At 36.8% G+C, this 16,422-nt stretch overlaps 1 protein-coding gene across 2 annotated transcripts in view; it reads left to right on the top strand.

Annotated features, from left to right (window-relative positions):
• The first annotated feature begins 3,760 nt into the window (after window positions 1-3,760).
• The window catches only part of COPB1 (COPI coat complex subunit beta 1), a 31,064-nt gene continuing 18,402 nt past the window's right edge, over window positions 3,761-16,422 (top strand). Inside the window, exons 1-8 of one of the 2 annotated variants that reach the window (XM_014844122.3) lie at window positions 3,761-3,952; window positions 4,685-4,835; window positions 8,300-8,529; window positions 8,938-9,107; window positions 10,611-10,725; window positions 11,446-11,538; window positions 13,914-14,051; window positions 15,877-15,996. In XM_014844122.3, the coding sequence (XP_014699608.1) occupies window positions 4,745-4,835; window positions 8,300-8,529; window positions 8,938-9,107; window positions 10,611-10,725; window positions 11,446-11,538; window positions 13,914-14,051; window positions 15,877-15,996 (957 nt within the window). In that variant the 5' untranslated portion in view covers window positions 3,761-3,952; window positions 4,685-4,744. Of the gene's footprint in view, window positions 3,988-4,684; window positions 4,836-8,299; window positions 8,530-8,937; window positions 9,108-10,610; window positions 10,726-11,445; window positions 11,539-13,913; window positions 14,052-15,876; window positions 15,997-16,422 lie in introns of both variants that reach the window. The other variant, XM_014844121.3, reaches the window with a different exon arrangement.

Genomic DNA, 16,422 nt, shown 5'->3' with positions numbered 1-16,422 from the left:
TCTGTTGTAATTTCTTCTCTTTCATTTCTGATTTTATTTATTTGAGTCTTCTCTCTTTTTTTCTTAGTGAGCCAGGCTAAGTGTTTGTCAATTTTGCTTATTTTCTCAAAGAATCAGCTCTTTATTTCATTGATCCTTTCTACTTATTTTTTGGTTTAAATTTCATTTATTTCTGCATATTTTAGTTGTGAGTCCTTCTAGTTGTGGCATGTAGGACGCCGCCTCAGCATGGCTTGATGAGCGGTGCCATGTCCATATCCAGGATCCAAACCTGCGAAACCCTGGGCCACTGAAGCGGAGCAGGCGAACTTAACCACTTGGCCACGGGGCTGGCCCCCCTTGTTGACTTTCCGTCTGGATGATCTATCCATTGGTGTTAGTGGGGTGTTGAGCTCCCTTATTATTATATTGTTGTTGATATCTCCTTTTAGTTTTGTTAATAATTGCTTTACGTCCTTTGGTGCTCCTGCGTTGGGTGCATATATATTTATAAGTGTTATGTCTTCTTGGTGGAGTGTCCCTTTTATCATTATATACTGCCCCTCCTTGTGTCTCTTTACCTGTTTTGTCTTGAAGTCTACTTTGTCTGATATAAGTATGGCGACACCTGCTTTCTTATGTTCACTGTTAGCTTGGAGTATCATTTTCCATCCCTTTACTCTGAGTCTGTGTTTGTCTTTGGGGCTGAGGTGTGTTTCCTGGAGGTGGCATATTGTTAGGTCTTGTTTTTTAATCCATCTGGCCGCTCTGTGTCTTTTGATTGGAGAATTCAATCTATTTACATTTAGAGTGATTATTGAAATGTGGGGGCCTAATGCTGCCATTTTGTCACTTGTTTTCCTGTTCTGCCTTTCTTTTGTTTCTCGTCCCATGTATTTTGGACTACCAATTCAGTTAGGTAGTTTTCTATGCTGGTTTTCTTAGTTTTCTCCTTATTTGTAGTTTGTGTCTCTGTTCTAATTATTTGTTTAATGGTTACCATGTGGTTTGTATAAAATATCTCATAGATGAGATTGTCCATTTTCTGATAGCAGAGCGCCAGATCTTACCCACTAGACCACCAGGGCTGGCTATCATTTTTGTGTCTGTTTCTTAAGTGTAAACCAGTTACTTGGTTGGCACTCAGCTGAAAAAAAACACCCAGTGATCTGTATTGTAATTTTGGGCAATTTTAGTAATTTTTTCAATATGTGATTTTAGTCATATACTCTGACTTTAGAACTTAAAATCCAATCCAACCCCAATAAGATTCAACCCCACTGTCTGTGCAGAGTTCATTCTGATGTCTTTTCATGCCATTTTGTCTAGTGTATTATGCTCTTATTCCATTTAGTCTGTGTTAAATAAAATTCCTAATAATTTCCTCTCATGAAACCTATCACTTTGATATAAAGATAATATTCAATTCACATGGAATTTGTTAGGCATCTGTATGTGCATCTTTCAAGAACTTGTATGGTCAAAAATAAACGGCAGTAAAGTAGGTGACAGGATTCAGGTTCTAGTCCCAGCTTTTTCAGTGTTTAACCATTTTGTGATTTGGGGGCAAGTCCCTATTCTCTAGGCATTGATTTCCTGGACATTTAAGTTTTTATGACTCTTGGTATATGACAAAGTCCTTGCTCTCAAGTAACTTATAATTTTAAGAGCTTTCAAGTGATATAATTACATGGAAAAGTAAAAATAAGTCCTAAAACAAAATGCATGTTATAACAAGTCAGGAAGAATTAGGCTATATTTGGTCCTATATTTGGTCCATTCAACAAACTCTGTATTTTAAGAATATACAACAATATATATATACTGCCAATGACCTAAAATGAGATTTTATAAAACACATTACATTGTCTTGCCTTTTCATATTTAGTAGTTTTCTTAATGACTCAGTCATGATAAGCCTCCAATTTTATTCTGTAACACAATGAGCCTCCAGGGCAACTGAAGTGGGTATGGTTAGTCCTACACCATGGTTGCCCTGAGCTGCTGAGCTTTCATTGCTAAGTCTAGTTTTTATGCTTCTTTGGGCCTCATTTCATGCCAATAGATTGTCATTTCTTAATAAGTTGGCTTGGAAACTAGATAATTGTAATTATTAAAATTCCATGTTAAAAATGAATACACAGAAATAGAACAACCTGTTGTACACACATTTTGGGTTGATCTCAAGGGAATTATGCTGAGTGAAAAAGAGCCAACCTCAAAAGGTTTACATTGTATAATTCATTTATATTACATCCTTGAAATGACAAAATTATAGAAATGAGAACAGGTTAGCTGCCAGGAGTTAAGGAGGGAAGTGCCTATGACTATAAAAGGATAGCAGGAGGAAGGGCTGACCCCGTGGCAAAGTGGTTAAGTTCGCACGCTCCGCTGCAGGCGGCCCAGTGTTTCGTTGGTTCGAATCCTGGGCGCAGACATGGCACTGCTCATCAAACCACGCTGAGGCAGTGTCCCACATGCCACAACTAGAAGGACCCACAACGAAGAATATACAACTATGTACTGGGAGGCTTTGGGGAGAAAAAGGAAAAAATGAAATCTTTAAAAAAAAAAAGGATAGCAGGAGGGATCCTTGTAATGGAATTGTTCTGTATCTTGACTGGCGGAGATCATATGAATCTAAACATGGTAAAATTGCCTAGAACTAAAAACAAGTGCATGTGACCGGTGACATCTGAATAAGGACAAGTGAATAATATCAATGTCAATTTCCTGGATTTGATATTGTACTATAATTATGCAAGATGTCAGCATTGGACAAAACTGATGCAGAGTATTTGGGATCTCTGTATTTATGTCACTCTATAATTATCTCAAGATAATGGTTTTTAAAACATTAATACACAGGATTTGAGGAGCACTCTTAGAAAGTGCTATAAACACGTGGCCTTTGCAATGTATTTTGGTTGCTCAAAGAATTTATTTTCATTTTTTGCTCCATGGTTCCAAAAAGAAGAAATCTCAAAACAGCTAGATTCTAGACAGATGAGGCACTATTTATGTTCTGTCTCCCCAAGATGAACCTGTTAATAAGGGAAGGTTCTGTCAGACCTCTTTGTATTCACAATATTTTGCTCAAGACCTCGAAATTTTTTTGATTAATAATTGGCAGGAAAAGAACTCTTTTCAGCGGGGGGTGGGATATGGAACCTCCAATGGGCTAAACCGAAGATGCTATGGTTGATTGTAGCTTTAACAATTAGGTCTTTGGAGATAGGTGAAATCCTTTAAAACAGTCACTGTCGATCTCCCTTTATGCATAAAAAGTTTTTAACCTACCGGGTACTGAGAAAGGATCATGAAAGGGACCATTACTAAATAAAGACCAGAAATCATACCAGCGCGACTTCAGTGTTCAGACAGCTCCAGCCTAACTGCAGAAGCAGAGATTCAGACTATTGCAGATGATAAGAACTGAAATAGATCTTCATATAATCTAGCGTCCCTTACTAGAAGAACTGAAGTTACTTTCCCAGTTTATTAGTGAGTGAGCTAGAAAAGGGCTTCCGGCTCCCAGCCTAGCGCTCTTTTCCACTGGACCACGCAGCCCTATAAAATGTGTCTTCCCTCTCTCCAAGTACTTCCTCCCCTTGGCTGTTTTAATTCTCGGAAGAAGAAAAAAATTTCTAGGTAGCGTTTAAATGGTCACAGCGCTTAATTCACGCTTGCAGGAAAAACTTAATAAACCTGTGTTTCCAGTCCCCTCTGTCGCCTAAACCAGGCGGACGAGAGAAGCGGAAGAAACTTGCAGGATCTGTTTGCAGTGCGCAACCGCAGGACGGAGAAGGCATGTCCTCTCTGAGTTGCCGTAGGTGCTAGGTGGCTGCGGCCTGGGTCGTCCGCCCCCCCCTTCCACGTCAGCCGAGGACTCTGCGGAGCACCGCCGTTGCTGCGGGTCGGAGCCGGAGTAGACGGTATCGCCGTTGTCCCAGCCGCTGCCCCTCGGAGCCAGGTAGCGGGCTACGAGCCCCTCATCCCGGAGGCGTGGTGAGCTGGGCAGAGTCGGAGGAACTGGCTATCCTGCAGGAAGATACGGGAAGGGAACGAGTAGGCCGCTGGCGTCCGGGCCTGGTGGAGTGGAACGGGGGGCTGGGACGCTCTGGACCGGACTCCGCATCCCGGCCTGCGTCTTGGCCGAGGGGTCTTCTCCCTCCTAGGCCCCCGGGGCTCGCCACTCCAGGCCCGGGCCTGCTTTGCAGGAGGAAAGGGACGAGGAAGGGGCGTGGGGGTGCAGCGCACCGATCGAGGGACGCAAGTAACAGAATCGAGTCCCACCGGCGGACGCGATGGAGCGCTGTAATTTTATCGGGGTGTTCGTGCACAGGGTCTCCTGAGCAGTCCAGATTGTGTGTTATGCTAAAAAATCATTTCTGTAACATGGTGGGGTGGGGCTTGGGGACTGTCACTGTATTGTGGGCCTATGCTGCAGTACAGCACTCTAAACTCTGGGCGGGGTTGTGAGGTGGGAGCTAATATGCCTTAGGCCGAGCCTGGCAAGTGTGGTTTTTGTTATAATAGGCTTTATTTTTATGGGATACACTATAGACTGAATCTCTCCTAATACTTTAAAACTCATAAGACAAACTGAATGAACTTTAGACAGTAAAGATCACCATAATTACTGGTTGTGTTTCTGTTTTTTGGTTTTTTACTTGTAATGGTATCCTTGTATTTATTTTTCTAGGTTTTCTGGCATCTGTCATCCTTAAATCTTGTATCCAGGGTTGATTTATAACCGGAAACCATGACGGCTGCTGAGAATGTGTGCTATACGTTAATTAATGTGCCAATGGATTCAGAACCACCATCTGAAATTAGCTTGAAAAATGATCTGGGTAAACTTTGATAATATTTTGAAAATTTTAAATGGAAAAAGCATAAAAAACTCATTTGCATTTCAAGATCTTTATAATTAGAAATGCTTAGTTTGTGTCTAAGTATTTTTTTCTAGGATTTCTTCAATAGATCTTTTGTCTTATGAAAAATGAAAACTTGCTACCCTTAGACTTATGGGTTTTTTGGAAATAAAACAACATCTCAGTTTAACTTAGAAATGTAATAGTTTAGTTGTTTGATATTCTTCAAAATAACATAATGTCTTATGTAGTTTAATACATTATGCTTAAACGTGGCTGACAATTCTCTGTAAGTAACAGATTGAGAATGTGTATTTGAATGTCTTAGTTCCTTTGTGCTAACTTCATGTTACTTAGCTTGTGAAACTAAAAGAGCTTTGTTCTTTTGGGTTCACCACCTGTTGAACAGATGAAGTCAACACTGGAATACATATGTGTTTTCCAGAAAGGTTTAAGCTTTTCATTTTTAAACTATTTATGCAAATAAGAAAACAAGTACATTTCTTAATTCTAACAGTGTTTACTGTGTCTCCTTTTTTGTGAATGATTCTGTCAAAAAAATTTATCTTGGGGCTGGCCCCGTGGCCGAGTGGTTGAGTTCGCGCGCTCCGCTGCAGGCGGCCCAGTGTTTCGTTGGTTCGAATCCTGGGCGCGGACATGGCACTGCTCATCAAACCACGCTGAGGCAGCGTCCCACATACCACAACTAGAAGAACCCACAACGAAGAATATACAACTATGTACTGGGGGCTTTGGGGAGAAAAAGGAAAAAATAAAATCTTTAAAAAAAAAAAAAAATTTATCTTAAGTAATGCAATTCCAAAGTAAGGATTCTTGTTTAATTGAACTGCTAAAAATAAGTTTACCTTAAACTGATAACTACTGTTTAAAATAGAGTGAAAATTATATTTCCAGTCTCTAGTTTGCAGTTTGAAAGGAGACAGTATTTTACTTGCATATTCCCACCTCTTAATCAGCAGTAATGGAATACCTCCTGATTACTTAATAGTAGGTTTCTCATGAGGGCTTTTTTTGGAGAAGGAAAAGAAACCATCTTTTGTGGCATTTAAACTGATGCCCCGTATATACGAAAGCCACATATATTTCCTTTTGTTCCCCATATTTCTGTAAGATAGTAGAATTAGAGTGCAAATTAATGAATAAACTTTTGTTGCTGTTTTTTTCTTACAATTTAAAACTTTCATTTTTAGACCCCCCCCCCCCACAAATACTTAAAGTTACCACTAGGAAGGTAAAGAACAAAACCTGTCCTTGATTGTTACCAAACTCTTTTCTTCACTCCCTTCCCCTTACCAATAAATAAATAAGTAGTCTTGAATTTTGTGTATGTTTTTTACTTTATCTCAAAAGACTTGAGATGAGAAAAAGTTTAGAAGTAGTTTCCAATTTGAGTAACAAATATTTTTTGTTCCATGAAATATTGAGTTGCTTTACGTACATGTTTCTTTTTATCGCTGGGTACGAGCTCTGATGACTATACATTCCCTGAAGTAGGAAGTACCTAATGTATTTTGGTGAATTGAATTGATATTTGAAATTTTCCAAATTTTTGGTAGTGCTAGTAGAGGAAAATAAGTTGTGAAAATTTTGAATATATGGAAAGAAGCATCTTTCACCTCAATTCGAATTGTTGGAATAAATGGAAATCAGGGTTGCAAGGGGCTTGGAATATAAATGGTGTAGTTTTTTTTTTACAAGTTTGCTGTTAAACTACTTTTAACACTTTTTAACCTTTAGTTCCAAGTGGAGTTTTATCCTGCTAAACTTTTAGGATTTGCTAATTTGTGAAAAGTAGCCAAAAACTGAAACAAAAGAAGCCAAGCATTACTGTGATATAATTTTATGCCTTGTGGATTTTGTATCCTTTACTCTATCAAACAGATTAGAAAAGAAAAAAACTTTAAAAAAACGTTCAGAAAGGAAGCCTTGGGACAAAGGGAGGAAAACCTGTTTAGGCTCAGTGAAAGCAACTTTAGCCACTTAGAACTTTGCCTAATCTGTCTTACTTGCGTAGTTATTGCTATCAGTTACTGTCATCTCTCCTGAAGCTTTGTTTTTTGTCATCCTCACAGACTTAAAAACTGAAGGTTTACCCAGATTGAGACTCACTTCATCTTTCACCTTTATTTCTTGATTTGTTATGGCACACACCAGATTTTTTTCATATGTGGCAGGAAATAGAATGCTCTGAAGCAGGCAGAGATTCATGAGAAGTTAGTCTGTTTTAAACAAAAGCATTGACCCTTGTGGGATAAATTTGGCAATAACTCTCCCGGTGTTCTCAGTCGAAATACTGAGAATATTCTCTTATTCTGCAACACGTTAGAATATCATGCCAACCTTGTAATAGATGTATAGCCTTCAGGGGCTAGAAAGAACTTTTGATTTACCTAGTACAGTTTTTCTGAAGCTTAAATCCTTCCTGTAACTCTACCAACTGGTCTTTCAGTCTCTCTTTCTTTGGCAACAACAAGGAACTCTTCTAATTGTTGGAAGTTTATTTCTAGTTCTACTCTTTTTTCTCATGATATCTCTAAGATTATTAAAGACTTTTGTCATCCCTCTTTGTCCTCCCCTCTCCTAGATTTGTTTATTTTTGTAATCTAAATGATTATAGTAGCAGTGTGCCTGTCTCTTATTTCTGCCTTTGAATGTTGGCTCCAAAAGATTTTTCCCATAAATTCTTCAGTGTGCAGTGATAATGATGTGAACTTATAGATTGTTTTGCATAAAACACTTTATAGAGGGTGTTTTTTAGGCTAAGTAACAATAAACTAGCATCTTATGTGTCAGTGTATGTAATTCTAAATAATGGCTACTAATCTAGTACATTTTACTTTTATTCCAATTTCTTAGATAATTTGTTAAGAAAGATTCTAAAGTTTTATAGCTTGTAGAAATATGATGGAATTTTGGAATTAATCTAGTATATTAGTTCCCAACTTTTTTGACTTTGAGGATCTCCCTAATGTTGAAAACATGTCAGTCCTCCCCTGCCCTCCCCCCAATAATAGTAGTTGTAACTTTCATTGAGAAAATACACACTGACCAAAAGCTACTTTGAATTCTGAAGCACTTAACAGCATCTGTTTACATTTTGAAAAATAGCTACATGTGTTTTTGAGACATGCATTATTTGGTTCATGGCCTCTGCATTAACTCCACTGGTTAGGGACCAGAGATCTTATCCACTGCCTTTATATTATATGTAAAGAATCGTGGCTTTCAGAGATAAATGACTTGTATAAGTCATACGGCTTGTTTGTGGCAGAACCAGGTGGAGAACTCTTGTCACTTGAGTTAGTACCTTTATTACCATTGCCACTGATAAGGTGAGAAAATGTTTTGTTAATTGCTTTTAAAATTTTCTGAGGAATTTTCTTTTGAAATAATTGGCCTTTTTTCCCTAATTTTTGAATCAGAAAAAGGAGATGTAAAGTCAAAGACTGAAGCTCTGAAAAAAGTAATCATTATGATTCTGAACGGTGAAAAGCTTCCTGGGCTTCTGATGACCATCATTCGCTTCGTGCTGCCTCTTCAGGATCACACCATCAAAAAATTACTCCTGGTATTTTGGGAAATTGTTCCTAAAACAACTCCAGATGGGAGACTTTTGCATGAAATGATCCTTGTATGTGATGCATATAGAAAGGTAAACCAAACAATATTTATTTTTCTGAATATTGCTTTGATTTTGAGTAACTATGAAATTGGTAGAATGGGCTTTGTTTTAATTTTTAAAATTAAATCTTGGATAGGATGTAAGTTGTAGATATGTGGAACTGAAGTTGTAAAGGATTATTGCAAAAAGCTTTATTATTGCTTTTTCAGGCATTTTCTGTGCATTTTTATTTGTTATTAATAAAAAACAGTGACAGAATATGACTTTGACATGATAAGTAAAAATGCTTTAATCACAGGAATCTTTTGGAAATTGTCTAATAATCTAGGTCTTTTTCCTCAAACATAGTTTCTGAATTTTTCATTGAAACGTTTTGCATTTAAAAGTTTTTTGTAAAATCCTGGAACTCAGCATTTCGTGTTTAAACTTTTATGTCAGGATCTTCAGCATCCTAATGAATTTATTCGAGGATCTACTCTTCGTTTTCTTTGCAAATTGAAAGAAGCAGAATTGCTAGAACCTTTAATGCCAGCTATCCGAGCTTGTTTGGAGCATCGACACAGCTATGTCAGGAGAAATGCTGTTTTGGCCATCTATACTATTTATAGGTAAATAAAGATACTCCTTTGGCTTAGTTCTGTGAGGACTCTTTAGTCATTTAGACTAGAGGTTCCACAGTGGCTCTTTGCAGATTGTTTGTAGCTTCCAGATCTGTTTTGTTTAGTCTGAGCAATATTTTTTCCTTATTACCATTAAGTTGTCAACATTGAAAAGTCAAAAGATCTGGCAGCACTGGGTCCTGGTTTGTTCATGACAGCAATCTGCTGAAATTGAATGACAGTAGCCCCTTTAAATAGATTGTACACATTCCAGTTTACAACAGGGCTTGTCATTCTCAATTGTATTTCTCTAGCCCGCTTAATTAATTTGTTAACTTGATTAGCCCCTATAGGCTTTGACCCTGTTTTAGAGTTCTCTTTTTGTGGAATTTGAGTCTTCTCTTTTTATCCTTAGAAGCCTTAAGAAAGGAATTTTTTTTAATAGGAGGGGTTGCAGTTTTCAACTGATTCATGTTCTTAGAAAGCTTAAGATTTTGGACTTTAAAAACAATTCAGAGAACCAGTTAGATGAGGCTAGAATACTTGGTTTTTACAGTCACTGGTGGCAGACCATTTAGAAAAAGGACGTAATTTTTATAAACATCTTTATACTTTAATAGTTGATTATTATATAATTTCACAGTTCTCTTACTTTTTGTTATCTATTAGGGAAAGTGGTATTCTGGTTAATAATGTAGACTTCTGTGAAAGTTACCATACTACACAAATTTCAGAAGTTAAACTACAGTGCACACACAAATTATGACATTTATAAGATAATTAGAAATTTGAACACTATATGATGATATTAAATTAAAAATTTTTTTAAAGTATGATAAGGTATTATGATCAGTTTTAAAAAGAAAGAGTCCTTAATTTTAGAGAAACATACTGATACATTTACAGAAGAAATGATAAATGATCTGGAATTTGCTTCAAAATAATGTGGGAGAAGAGGAAGTGAGCAGGGCTATAGGTGAAACAAAAATGGCTATGAATTAATAATTGTTGAAGCTAAGTGATGGTTTTTATTAAACTGGTGTTCATTGTTCTGTGTACTACAAATACTTAAAAACTTCTAAAATAAGAAGTAAGCTAGTAAGTAAATAAATACAGTGCATACCTAATAAAATTCAAGGGACTTTTTTTTTTCCTCTGAGAATTCTTAATGAAGGATCCTTCAGTACCTTGAGGTTGTCATTATAAGCATCAATATTATTTCCTAAAGTATGTGAAAGACAGTTATTAGAGAGATCCAGTTGATAGATAGCATGTTGAATAAATCAGCTTTTTCTGCATTGAACTAGAAAATATGTAATTTGATAACTTAATGAATATGTAAGCTTGTGATTCCTACCCACAATTTTCTAATTGATTTTAAGTTTAAAAAAGCAAAAACAATTGGTAGTGTTATAAAGTTTGATAAAGGTTAATTTTGGTAGCATCCAGAGAGTTACTAAAATAACAAAGTGGGTTTTTATTAAATATTGATATTACCTGTTTTACTTTAAGAAATTTTGAACATCTTATACCTGATGCTCCTGAACTGATACATGATTTTCTGGTGAACGAGAAGGATGCAAGTTGCAAAAGGAATGCATTTATGATGCTAATTCATGCAGATCAGGTGAAGTATTTTTAAAAAAATGCTTTTATGTCTGTATTTAAATGAGAATTAAAAGTATTGCATAGGCCTAATCAAATTTTCAGTCAGTAATTTTGTTTGTAGTACTTGCGAATTGTGTATTTTGATTTTTTAGATATTTGAACTAAATTTGTATACAAATACAGGTCTTTCTTAACCCTTCTCTGGAATATTGCTTTTGTATATATTCTTTTTTAAGTAAATATCAGGAAGGCATTTAATAACAGCCACTTTATAGTTTTTCCAGATTGAAATTATTATGGCCATAGTCTGTGGCACTCTACTTTGGGGCTTTGATTGCCTGTTTTTCCTTCTGTTGGTATAAATCTAAAATTGTTTTAGAGAAAAACAGTAGTTTTATAGAGGCCACCCTGAGCCATGTCTGTGCAAGAAGGGTGGCCTTCAGTGCAGGTGAGCATCCTTATTAGGCTCCTCAAATTTCATAGGTGAATATCAACTCTATATCCAGCTCTACTAGTGGTTAAAAGTATATGAATCTACTGTTTTGGTTTAGCTGCTAGAAAATTCAGACCCCAGATTTGCTGCCCATTTCTAGAAAATATATTTGACTTTATGTTTTATATTTATATGTTAATCTTCATTTTTATTCTTTGCTCCTATTTCCTTACTTGTTTTATATTTAGTTATGTATGTCCTTTTATTGAGTGAGGTGGAATTTGATAAATATTCTTATTTTTTTAGGATCGAGCTTTGGATTACCTAAGTACTTGTATTGATCAAGTTCAGACATTTGGAGACATTCTTCAATTGGTTATTGTTGAACTAATTTATAAGGTAAGACTAGTCTGTGGTGGGTAAAATAAACTTTAAGAGTTTAAGACAGGGGCTGCCCCTGTGGCATAGTGGTTAAGTTCAGCATGCTCCGCTTTGGCGGCCTGGGTTCATGGGTTCAGATCCCGGGTATGGACCCACACCATTTGTCAGCCATGCTGTGGAGGCAACCCGCATATAAAGTGGGGAAAGATTGGCACAGGTGTTAGCTCAAGGCTAATCTTCCTCAGTGAAAAAATAAACAAACAAAAAGAAGAGTTAAGACAAGGTTAAATAGTTTCTTTCTGGGATGCTGCTTAATTGCTAAGATAATATGCTTTAATAGTAGAAATATTTTATAGCATGGCTTATGAACTCTTTTTTTTTCTTTTTCCTTTGGTATATTGTATTTTCCAAGTACTTGCTTCCATTCTTTCTAAACCTCCATAAAGAATTCTGTAAAAGGGGCCAGCTCTGTGGCACAGTGGTTGGGTCTGCACCTTCTGCTTCGGCAGCCCAGGGTTCACCAGTTCGGATCCTGGATGTGGACTTATGCACCGCTTGTCAAGCCATGCTGTGGCAGCCACCGCACATAAAATAGAGGAAGCTGGGCACAGTCAGCCCGGGGCCAGTCTTAGCAAAAAGAGGACTGGCAGCAGATGTTAGCTTAGGGCTAATCTTCTGCCAAAAAAAAAGAAAAATTCTGTAAAAACTCATGGCATGACCTAGTACAGCTGCAAAGAAATTGTTATGTACTTCTCAGTCAATGAATAGATTATGAATTAGGCTTTGGAGTAAAATTCAAGGTCTTTTCTTTTGAGGAAGATTAGCCCTGAGCTAACATCTGCCACCAATCCTCCTCTTTTTTGCTGAGAAAGACTGGCCCTGAGCTAACATCCATGCTGGTCTTGCTCTACTTCATATGTGGGATGCCTGCCAAAGCATGGCTTGACAAGTGGTGCATCGGTCCATACTGGGGATCTGAACTGGCAAACCCTGGACTGCCAAAGTGGAACATGCTAACTTAACTGTTGCGCCACCGGGCCAGCCCCTCGGGGTCTTTTCTTGAGTACACACTAGACAACTTTGGAAATCTAAAATCAAACAGAGAAAGCCTGAAATACTTTTTCTGTTCCCTGTTTGTAAAAGAGACTAGAGAGACTTTACATATGTTAACATCACGTTGTAGGCCATTGACTAATAGGAAGTCTAAAACTAGGTAAGAGATTTGGGTTTTAAAATGAAGTACTTTATTGACAATATTTTAATTTGATAAATCCTTTGAAAGAATTGATTGTATCTTAATGTTCTAATAAAATAAAAGATGCAGTAAACATCCAATTTCGTTGTTGATGCTGTTGGAGGCTAACAAAAATATACGTCGGGAACAACTTTATTAAATAGGATGGTATGGACAGAATACCCATGGCAGACATTACTAACTTATTACAGCCATCTTTGCTTCTGCAGGAGAGACCCTGTTTCAACACAGGGTAGGAGTCATCTGGAACTGACATTTAAGATGAAACCTGAATATAAATAGATAGCTCCTTTTAATTGATGTGTGTGGTTTAAGGGTGCCACTGAGGTTCTCAAAAATAGAGATTCTCTGCTATCCAGTGACTTCTTTGTCTATTAGGGTCCAGATTATAGTAAGAGGGAATAGCTTTTGAGTCATACCTAAGTAATAGAGATTTGACTATATACATTTTAGGAAAATCTAACAAATACTAACTTCAAAGGAGAAAAAATGAGGAGTATTTGTTTCACAGGTAAAGGTATTAAAAGTATTTAGAATGGGATAGAAAATTTTAGTTGTCTCCGCAATGTTGAATATGGTTCCAAGTAATAAGTAGTAGTACTTGAAAAAGAGTTGTCTTTCTTGCTTTAAAAACTTATTTTCCTTTGTTCAGTTATTGAGATTTATATAATCCATCGTTTCCCTCTTTTTGACATGACATCCAGAATAAAAATTTAGAACCAAATTTAATATCCTATCACAGTACCTGTAGAGTGTACTTGGTTAATGTGGTGTTGGCCTTGCTTTCATTAGATTTTTCTTTCCCTCTTTCCCTTGTGTATAGTTTGCGTATCTTTTATTATAAAGTCATCTGAAAACCTTTTGTGCAAGAGTGAAAATATAAATTATGATTGAGTGAATAAATGAATATCTATAACAATTATTTAAAGTAAAACCCATTTCTTTCTGAATTTACCAGTGTTGTGTCACAGTGTCTCATCCCATGTTGGCCAGTGTCTTTGGATGTCCTTATAAGACTATTCTTAGCTTTCAGATTAAGAAAACTGGCATCCTATAAGCTGACATCTATTAAAAACAAAATTTATTTGAAAGCAAGTGTCCCTGAAGTCAGTTGAAAACTAAATGTTTTCTTCTCCAGGTCTGTCATGCCAATCCATCAGAAAGGGCTCGTTTCATTCGCTGCATCTATAACCTGTTACAGTCATCTAGCCCTGCTGTAAAATATGAAGCCGCTGGAACATTGGTGACACTGTCTAGTGCACCTACGGCAATCAAGGTACCGCTTATTTCTTTTGGTGCCAGTTAGATGATAGATATGCTGTCTTATCACTTAGGATTGAGTGACATTACTGTGAGGTTACATGGCATTACATGGCATAGATGTTACCACTACAAATTTTATGAAATTATTTTATTCCTTACATAGTCCGACCTTCCTTCTTTTCTTGCTTCCTGCTTTCATACATATATATGGAGATAAAGAGAGACAGAGACAGAAAAAATACTAATATTTCTAGTTTCTGGGGAATGCTACTGGTATTTTAAGCTCTCGCCATCATTTAATTACATTAGAAACTAGATCTGGGAAAATGAATTCTGGATTCCAAAAAGATTCTAGTGAGTATTTTCAAAAATGGAATGTTATCTTCTTTAGTATATCAAGACTATATGAGGATCTCCTAATATATTCAGAGAATGAATTATTCTAGAAAGCCAGATTGTGTAAATAGGAGAATCTACTGCTGTACTCACCAGTACTTTAAAAAAAAAAATTTTTTTTAACTTTTAATTGTGAAATAATTTTAGACTTAGAAGTTGCAAAAATAGGACAGAGTTCCCATTACTATTCACCCAGCTTTCCATAATGTTCATGTCTTGCATAACAATTGTGTAATTGTCAAAATGAAGAAATTACTATTGGAACAATACTGTTAACTAAACTAAGTAGTTTATTCGAATTTCACTAGTTTCCCCACTAATGTCCTTTTTCTGTCTCAGCATCCAGTCCAGGATCCCACATTGCATTTAGTTGTCATGTGTTAGTCTCCTCCAATCTGTGACAGTTCTTCAACCTTTCCTTGTTTTTCATGACCTTGACACTTTTGAAGAGTTCTGGGTTGGTTTGTAAAATATCTCTCGATTTGGATTTGTCTGATGTTTTCTCATAATTAAGGTTATGCATTTTGGGGAAGAATACCACAGAAGTGATGCACCCTTCTCAGTGAATTGTATCAAGGAGTACATGATGTTGATATGTCTTATTACTGGTGATGTTAACCTTGATCAGTCCTTTAAGATGGTATCTGCCAGATTTCTCCACTGTTGAATTATGATTTTAGATACTGTGAAACAGTGCAAATATCCTATTTCTCCTCAGACTTACACCAACTAATTTTAGCATCCATCAGTGGATCTTGTCTATAATAATTATTACTGTGGTATTCTAATGCTGATTTTCTATTTCCCTCATTCTACGTTTATTAATTGGCGTTCTGCGAGGAAGAGCTGTCCCTTCTCCTTCCTCCCTCCTTTCCTTCTTTCTTCCTTTGTACCAATATGGATATTTTATCCTATGGATTATATTCCATTATTATTGTTATTTATTTTATTGATCAAATTGTTCCAGCTTTGGTCATTGGGAACTCTTTCAGGTTTGCTCTGTTGTCCTCTGCTTTTAATGTCTCAGGGTCATCTTTATGTTTTTGGTTTTTCTGTGCTATAATGCAGATGTGTTAGACTTTGCACTTAAGCTAAAAGATGCTCCATAGCTATACTTCTGGGCTTTCTCTCTCTGCTTTTTTCTGCCTTGTTCCTTAGTTTCAACCCCTTTTGGCTGTTTATAAGTATTTCTGCCTGTAGCAGTCCCTTTTCATCCTTTTAATTTGTGGAGCTTCTGATCTTTTGTAAACTTGAAAAATAATGAGATCTGTTAGAACTTAGGGAATGGAGGGGCACATTCCTCTGGGGAAAATGCATAAACGTTTAGTGCAGGAGTAGTGGATATATTTTGGCTTCTTGGGGGCTTTTTTTCCCTCCTTATTTTCAGATTCTATGTTTAAGATAAATGAATGTGTTCTTAAAAATCTTTCTTTTTTATTTAGGCTGCTGCTCAGTGTTACATTGACTTAATTATTAAGGAGAGTGACAACAATGTAAAGCTCATAGTTCTGGATCGATTGATAGAATTGAAAGAACATCCTGCTCATGAACGAGTACTACAGGTAAATGTTATCTGAAAGAGAGAAATCCTAAATAAAATCTTTTCCAAGTTGTGATATTTCCCAAGCCTTGCCATCTTGGTTGGCTTAAACGCTTGGAGACTGGGCAGTTTAAATTTTGGTCAACTAAGGTGTAACTCTTGAATCACCATAGCCTTTTTGTGTATTGTCTTTGCTGTAAAAAAAGTATTTCTGGGGCCTGGCCCCGTGGCCGAGTGGTTAAGTTCACGCACTCAGCTTCGACGGCCCAGGGTTTTGCTGGTTCGGATCCTGGGCGCGGACATGGCACTGCTCATCAGGCCATGTTGAGGCGGCATCCCACATGCCACAACTAGTGGGACTCACAACTAGAATATACAACTATTTACTGGGGGTCTTTGGGGAGAAGGAAAAAAAAAAATTAAAAATGTAAAAAATAAAAGATTGGCA

The sequence above is a fragment of the Equus asinus genome, chromosome 20 (genome assembly GCF_041296235.1).
Source record: "Equus asinus isolate D_3611 breed Donkey chromosome 20, EquAss-T2T_v2, whole genome shotgun sequence".
Classification (NCBI taxonomy): domain Eukaryota; kingdom Metazoa; phylum Chordata; class Mammalia; order Perissodactyla; family Equidae; genus Equus; species Equus asinus.
This window is presented reverse-complemented; position numbering and strand designations above follow the sequence as displayed.